Source organism: Stegodyphus dumicola, chromosome 3, assembly GCF_044657685.1.
Source record: "Stegodyphus dumicola isolate Sdum_Otavi_A_Nest chromosome 3, ASM4465768v1".
In the NCBI taxonomy this organism is placed as follows: domain Eukaryota; kingdom Metazoa; phylum Arthropoda; class Arachnida; order Araneae; family Eresidae; genus Stegodyphus; species Stegodyphus dumicola.
The window spans coordinates 230,318,975-230,327,663 of NC_140770.1; the positions used below are offsets into that span (position 1 = coordinate 230,318,975).

At 30.2% G+C, this 8,689-nt stretch overlaps 1 protein-coding gene across 2 annotated transcripts; it reads left to right on the forward strand.

The window, feature by feature from the left end:
- Positions 1–596: 596 nt before the first annotated feature.
- LOC118188603 (cuticle protein 10.9-like) lies at positions 597–6,230 on the forward strand. Of its 2 annotated transcripts, none has more exons than XM_035359104.2 (4): positions 597–743; positions 2,174–2,272; positions 3,819–4,127; positions 5,984–6,230. In XM_035359104.2, exons 1-3 carry the CDS (start codon positions 732–734, stop codon positions 4,125–4,127), a joined length of 420 nt encoding a protein of 139 aa, XP_035214995.1. In that variant the 5' UTR covers positions 597–731; the 3' UTR covers positions 5,984–6,230. The 2 variants fall into 2 exon arrangements, with proteins under 2 accessions (XP_035214995.1, XP_035214986.1); XM_035359095.2 differs by having other exon boundaries at positions 599–743; positions 5,951–6,230.
- The last annotated feature ends 2,459 nt before the right edge of the window (positions 6,231–8,689 follow it).

The following is an 8,689-nucleotide window of genomic DNA, read 5'->3' on the forward strand; positions in this document are numbered from 1 at the left end:
TTAATAAGTAAGTGCAGGTGGTATGTCTCAATAATTTATGACATTCAAAAAGCAAGATAACTATTTCTGGACTCTTGTAGTAACCCAACAAGCTCTTTTATTAAAAATAGTTCGATGGCATTTTACATTAACAGAATAGCATACAATTTAGCATTACAAAATTGTATGCTATTCACTTAAATAGCATTACAATTTATATGAAAAATTAGATATTAAAAGCTTATGTGAAACAGCAATCAAACTATTATTACGCTTTATTTAAACTATTTGACTAAGGAAAATTATACATCAAATGCAAGATTCAATAAAGCTTTCGAAGTTATACAGCTCTGGATTAGATCTCTATTAGGCAGTTCAGTAAGAAATAGCTTACTTATTTCTTTCCCTGAGGTCATAATAGAAAGTGGCATAATATTATTGTGCCGAAGGCCTAATTGTATTTCCACCCCTCCCTGAAATTGCTCCCGATTCCCTAAATGTCTTCTCGTCTAATCCAGGGTAGGAAAGGTCGCTTTACAGCCTTGCAGACCTGTCAAAGACAGGGTGTGACTACTGTTTTCTGTGTTGGCCAGCAAGATCAAGAGCAACAACAACAAAAGAAATTAATATGGTTGTTTTACCTAAATATCAGTATATAAGAACGCAATGGATTCGTTCGAAATCATTCGATTCCTTTTCCTCAGAGCTTTCACTTCTTTCAGAAGTTCTCCAGCTTCAAACGTACTTTCACCATGATGTTTAAGGTAAGATAACCTGTTTGTTAGGAGATAACATGTATTAACTGAATGCTATGTTATTTTTATATACAAAGGAAAGGTTTACGAATTCTAATCTCTAAATATAATTAAAAAAAACGTAAAATAGTATAAATGAAGATTAGAATGCTAAAGCGAAATCCTCAGTACAAAATTTTTATTGTTAAAAACTAATATAATATTTATTAATTTAAGACTTTTGAGACATTTATTAATTTTTATAATTTATATCATTACTTCTTTGGTTTGGCATTATTTTTCATACGCTATATATGCACGACTTGATAAGTAACATTCCGTATTCAAAGTATAAATGAACGTTATCTAAAACAGACATTAATTTTTTCAATAGAAAATTAATATTAGAATAAATGTATAGCATAATTTGGTAATAGTGAAAATCGGTACATATCTTCGGTAACTTCAGATTTTTAGCTATTTTTAAACATATTTATTCTGCTTTGGGAGATAATTTTAGGATTTTTATGTTCACATGTTTAAGGATCTTTAGAATAGACTGTTTATTTTCTTTGAGAAAAAAGATCACTTAGTCAGCGTTATTCTTTGGATTCTGATGCAGAATTATAACTGTAAAAAATTATTTTTTTAAGTTCTTTGGAAAAGAATCTCCTATTTCTGATAAAAAATTACTATTAAATATTAATCCAATATAAAAATTATTATATATTTAAAAAAATTTCTTAACTTTTCAGCTTTAATTTTGTACAACTCATATACAAATCAACAAAAAAAAAAAAAAAAAAAAAAAAAATACTTGACTTTCTTTGTTTATTGCATTGTAAATTTAAAACTAATTTTGAAAAAACGCAAAAAGTTTGCTAGGGTGTTTAGTGTCGGCAGTATGCTTTACATGGTTTTAAAGAGAAATTTTTTGTTAATATAAACATATTTTTTTAAAATTATAATGCGCTAAAAATCCTTCATTGCAACTCACAAAATTAAATCCATAACTATACGTTAATCAAAGTGATCCCAGTAAGTTTGAATTAAGACACTCAATTCAGAAAAATATATCACTTTTATCATCATTAAATTTTTATCATTATTATCAGAAAAGCTAAAGGCAGAAAAGCTTAAAAAAAGACAGAAAAACTCTCTGTATAAAAAAGCTTGTTTTAAACTGTATTACAAAGCAATTTTGGAACCAAAGTACCATCGTTATCTAAATTTCCAGCAAAATTTGGCGGAAATAAACACAAATTGAGATTCCTATAATGGAATAGAAATTTTAAAGTTAACATGGTTTCAGAGGATACAAAGATTATAAAATTTGAAAAAGTGTTGCATAGCAAAAAAAATTCGATTATATTATGTTTCAATATTTTGAATTAAAGTTATCACATGAATTATGACATTCGCAACAATAGAAGAATTATGAACATGTATAAAACTTTTAGGCTCTTCTCCTTGTTTCCTTGGCTGCTGCTGCCATGGCTCAGTACGGATACGGTCATGAAGGAGGATATGGTGGTGCAGGATATGGCCATCAAGATTATGTAAGTACCGAGAATTCTTCCTTAAATTCTGCATTCTTCAAAATAATAATACCACTTACTCATGCCAAATAATCTTCCACAGAAACTTATTTAATCAGCGAATTCTCTTTCATTTTTCCTAGAACTACTTAAAAGAATCTTATTATCACAGGCAAATGCACAAATACTGTTTTCCTTCTTCAGTATTAGTTTTCTTTTTTTTTTTCCTATTTTTTAGGCAAAAATATTGTTCTTCTTAAGGCTAATTTAAATTTTTGTACATTGCAAGAAAAAATCTTTTAAATGAGTACATTACCATGCTAATTTTTATTATATTGTAAAAGTTTACTGAACTATTAATAAATTAACCGAAAATTGAGATATTTAATGATCATGAACATCATCATAAGCAGATGCAAATACCTTATAAGAGAAGAATCTTTCTTTCCCCAGCAGATAAAGTCATCAAATAAAACTGCTCAATATTTTTAAGAAATTAAATTTTGAATTAATTAAATATTTAAGGATATTTTTAACATTTCGAAAAGCATGCTAAATTTCCAGTCTTTGTAGAGGATGATATTACGGTGTCATTGCTAAAGTACTGGAGATCAGAAATTTTAAAATTTATTTTTACTGGATTAAAACTCAGCAAGTAAAAGAGAAATCGATACATCTCATCCGTTAATTAAGTGAAAAATTAAAACACCTGGTAATAAACATCACAATAGCACGTTCGAAATATTAATCTTTTTTCCGCTTCTTATCCACAAATTTCTTACTCATGTGAAGGAAAGGCAAATAAAAATTTTTAATATAAAGGTACTTGCAAAGTTAGTGTTAGCCACAAGCATGTTTCAAAAGATATGTATACTTATGGAAAAAATAAGCATTTATAGCCTTTTAAAGAAATTTAGAAAGCCGAAAATGTGCCAAAGAAGAGTTTTGGAGATTTGTCTACATTTTATCACTAAATGAGCAATGAATGACAAAGACAATCCCGCTTTATTTTAAGGATTTTGCCTTTATAAAAAATTTAAGATTTTGTGGTGAGCTATAAAACTTTATAGGAAACAGAAAATACAAATAATATTCATATTTATTCTTGTCTACTAGTTTTAGGTCTAAAAATCATTATAGATACTGATTTAAAACTGGAAATCATGCACTCAAGCCCAATAAACTAGCTAACATTTTCATGGATACAGTTCAAATATTTCAAGAAATATGAGAAAGGCTGAAAATCTTAAAATGCTTGATAGCTAAATTTAAAACTAGTTAGTATTAGCGATAAAAAGCGTTATAGACAACGATATGTCCTTCTTTTATTTATTCTACTAAATTTAATCCTTGTGTTCTAGATGTATTCCTTTGTTTAGGAAAAACATTTGGTTATATAATCATATGTGATGAAATATGATGTAAAATAAAAATTGCTGTCTTTTAGTTTGAACTTTTCCATAGAAGCAAAGTGATACTATTGACAGTATCGTTGAGAAATTTGAAAAGATACGTATCGGCATTCTGTTCTACATTGTGAGATCATTACATTAATGCTTTGTTCCAGGCTCAACCCATCCCCTACCAATACGGATACGAAATCCAAGGTGACCACGGTGAATTCAAACAGAACCGCGCTGAGCACGGAGATGGACACGGCAATGTTCAAGGCAGCTATGGTTACACTGATGCTCACGGAATCTACAGACAGGTTGACTATGTAGCTGATCATCATGGTTTCCGTGCCCAAGTCAAGACTAATGAGCCCGGAACTGAAAGCCAAAGCCCTGCTGATGTTGAACTCCATGCCCAACCCGTCCAGGTCCACCAACCCGCTTACTCTGCTCCTCAACATGCAGGTTACGGATATTATTAGGTACGCATGACTCCCTCTGTCGCATGTTCCTTTAGACTCTTTTACCTTTCTCTATAGTTACATGTAAACTTTTTAGTGCTTATCAAACTAAAATACAAACACTAAAACGCTTTCGTACATCAATATTATCTGGAAATAAATTTATTTTTATTAACATATTTAATACTAAGGTTGTAAAATGAGGAAGTACAAAAACAAGGTTCTGCTATAAACTACACTACTACTGTAATCTGTTACTTACTATAGGTCTTAAATTTGATTGGAGCATATTGAAGCTCGTCTGAGGTACTTATCAGCTTCGCAATGAAATAATGTAACCCAAATAAGATAGAATTCTGGTATTTATTTCTTAAATTAATAACTTAAATTAAACTGGAATTAAAATTAATATATTAATTTCTTAGTTAAGCAGTCAGTTTCCTCCCCCCCCCCATTTCCTTGCGGTTTTCTATAGAACTCCACCACTTCTAGTTTTATAAATTAAGCCGTGACTTTCTTAGCTTCTGATATTCTTTCCATTCAGATTGTTTTTGGAAGGAGGAGGAGTACCTATGCCTACAGTATTTCAGAGCTGTCCTTCTTACTCTTGTAGTTAAGTTAGACCTGCTTTCACTATTTAATGTTTCATCCCATGCACAAATATAATTTGACGTTTCAGAAATCATCCTCGGTAACAGATAGAATATTTATACAGCAAACAAAGTTATTTCCACACAAAAATTGCTGACATTCATTCTGACTTTTATTTATTCTTTATGTAAGGAATTTTATTGATGATGTTTCATTACAGAGAAGATATCTTCTCTCTTCTCAAATTCTATTAATTTTAAAGAGAAGATATCTTCTTGAAAATTAATAGAATTTGATTTCTAATCTTATACGGAGAACTTCAGGTATGAATTTGAAGATTCTTACACCAGTTGGGGATATCTGCATCTGAAATAAGTGGCAATTTGCTTTTCGAACAGAAAATCTATCCAGTAAAATGTAAGCGGTCTGATAGTTAACAAATTTCATATTTTCTTTCTCTATTTACCTAATTCAGTTATTTAAATATGTAGATTTTTTAACATTATTTATTAGGTATCGCAACATATGAATTTTAAGGTACATCAGAGTTGAAAAACAAATGAGTTTCACAAATTTCTAAGATTTTTTTTAATATCAAACAAATCTTCATTTTATTTTAGTGTTTACATGCTTAAATTTTCTTCTATTCCTTTCCAATGATATAAAAAAAGAAAAATCGAAACTGATTTTAAAACTATTTTCATAATTTCGAAGTATAAGTGTAATATTAAGTAATCTTAGTTATTAAATATATTACATTGAAGTTTCGAACTGGAAAGAAAAGAAAATTATAGGATTAAACAATTTTCTTAGTTTTATTTATCTATTATCTTAAGCAATTTCTTCAAACTTCCAATATTGCTAAAATTCTAAACGTTGAACGTGGAATTCTAAACGTTTGAAGCCTTTTTTATGCATCAAGTTTAATAAGATTAAGAGAACAAAAGCAATTCTGCCCTTATATCACGTTAAAAGTTCCCTTTCAGCAAATATGAAAATTAACAATCGATGCACAATTGTAGCATGTTTTAGCCTAATATTCATGATATATAAAAGAGAAAGGGAATAATTTAAAGCACTTGTTTTTAGAGCAAAACGAAATAACGTAGCATCAAGAAAATGCATGCAAGTACATGAATGTATGCAATAAATAATGTGTTAATGGAAGATAATTATGTCTTCTAAGTTTAAATGCAAATCTGAAAAGCAATATATTGCGATTACTTTAATATTGTACTTTTTTTCTGTTTCAGATAACCTATATTAAAGAATTATTTCAAATTTAGGTCAACTCTGCAGAATCCTTAAAAGATGAAAAAATGAGCCTATCCTTTACTTCAGGACTATTAAAGAAGATATTGGGTCCTCCGAAACTACCATCATTATTTATTACTAAAAGCATGCTTTCGAGAGGACCGAACATCTGTTTAGTTTTAGAGCAGAGTTTCAAGTAATATATATTAAGTACAGAATGCGTCACTTCAGTACTTGTTATGTAGAAACTGATACTCAATAAACTGTTATCTTTTTTAATATTGCTTTGTATTTTTTAAGTATCTTCTATATACAGATATCTTGCATATTTTTCTTACATCACGTATTATGTACATTTGGAAATCCGAATTTATTTATCCTGCTTCACTTCTCAAGCTGTTCTGCACAAAAGATCGTAAAGTTCACTTATAAATATATATGCATACATAAAAAAATTTAAAAAAAAATCTGAAATTTTTCAGATTTTAAATTACGTCCAAAGGGGCGTTTTTTTAACGTTTTGAGTGTTACCTTTATTTATTAAATATCATGTTCTTTGCACTTAAACCATAAAATTCAGTTCAAGAGCAATATCGCAAAATAACGTTAAATTAAGCATATCTTTAGAATTTCCGATATACACAGTCTCGCGAGCTTGAGATAAAAGTATTTTTTTTTCTATATAACGTTGCCATTTCTCGCTTTTAAAGCATTGAGTTTGTAAATCAAAAATTCGTTAAAGTTTTACAAAATATAAAATCTATAATAAAACAAATTCCAAATTTGGGATTTCAGATGCCCATATTCGCAGTAGGATTTCGTCATTCAAAATTCGATGGCTCTATGTACCATTGTTTTATCACAATGCGAGAAATAGACAATCATTTATGCAGATTTTTCATTATTTAATTTCTTCAAATATAATGCAGGACTCTAACATTTTGTGGCAACAGTTTGAAAAGTGAACCGACGTTTATGAGTCCGACGCAAAATGCCAAAACGAAAGCAATAGTCCTTCGGGACTGAAATCCCTTTGGACTAAAAATGTTTTACAGTTTCCTGAATAATTTGATTGCCGTCTATTAAAATAAATTAACGGCTGCTTGATGTATTACGTTATTTTTAAATGCATCTAATGATAAATTCAATTCCTTTTAAAATCTTCTGATTCTTTACTCATCGTAAACGATACTGTCTTGAATTTAAAAATCTTTTAATTACATTGTATAATTTGAGTAATTAATAAGAAACCGTCATTTATTAAATACCATCTTTATAGTGGTTTGTTAGATTATATTTGCAAAAATGACGTTACAATAAAAGAAAATTTTGTTTGAAAAATTATTAAGTACAAATAGTTAAACCATAGTTTTTTCATTAAATGTAATTAGAATCAGAAAAATAATAATAATAATAATAATAATAATAATCCTAAAAATTTTTCGTAAAGCAAAATTCAGAAGGGATATGAATTGTTTACACTGATAAAAATAGTAAAACGTTAATGTTACAAAGAGTTTTCATTAAATGAGTTACAAACAGTCACAGAAATAAAACGCCCAAAATACTTACATGGTAACCCATTTTTTTCCCCATATAACCTCCAGCTACAGTGGAAATTATATTCCTTCGATGTATGAGAATCCTGCTAGATGTTGCATCCAGCCTTTATGTTGCTACGGCAGTCACTACAAACCTCTTGCTCAATATCTATATCATCCTCAAAACTTACAAAGCTAAAGGAACCTTTGAGGGTATCAAACGTGAAATCGCATAGTAGATAAGTCGGAGTAGTCGAAGAGATTCCCGTCAGAACTGCACAAAACATTTTTGGTTGCCTATTTCATATAATCTTAACAATGTCATGCTGAAGTAAGATGCTGTCACACTATAGACCTACATATTCTGAAGGCCGGAAACTACAGCCAAAAGCTGCAGCATCTTAGCAATGTTATAATAATCACATCCTTCTCTCACTTGTGGTTGGTTGGTTGGTTGGTAACGGATGTCGGGGACGCCTGATGTCTAACAGAGGTAAACAGGCATGTGTCCCGCATCCTCCACTAACCAGGAGTAACTCCCTGAGGCCTCAAGAGCTTTTTAGGATGTTAACAGAGCATTTATATGGCCATACAAGAACAGATTGCATTTGTTTTACTGTTTTGACATTTTTTATTGCAATTTGCTATGGTAATTTTGCATATTCATAATAAAATTTTTAAAAAATACAAACTAAAAATGCAGATACAAAAATACAGTTAAAAAATAATAGGATTAAAATACAGGCTCATAGACAAAACACGTGAAGTATTATGCATATACAGAAGAGGAAACGTTAAATACATGCTGGAAACATTTGACTGCACATTATTTGATAAGTGTATGTAACAGAGACTTATATAAATCTTAGGAGCAGACCTATGTGTCTGCGGATGTGGAACTACATGCTGACTTACTTAGTTTATCATGCCTTCCGAATTTTGGTTAATGAGGAGAGCACAAATCTTGGCCCATTCCCTTGAGCTTGTTGACAAATTTGCAGATTGTATTTACTGCCGGTTTCTGCTTTATAAGGGAAGCAGATGGATGGGAAGAGAGAGGTGATTTCCTGCTGTCTAATTTCATTCAAAAACATAGTGGGCTGTGGAGCCTTCCGCTCCGCAGACGCACATGTCCGTAGTTATTATGCCATGTCTATTGAAGTAGGTCGGGAATGGGCTGTGTCCCGTAATATAAAC

Bases quoted from the DNA above. Each gene is read 5' to 3' on its own strand.
- LOC118188603 (XM_035359104.2), top strand. The intron at 2,273-3,818 runs GTAAGTACCGAG...GCTTTGTTCCAG, and splicing joins GATATGGCCATCAAGATTAT to GCTCAACCCATCCCCTACCA.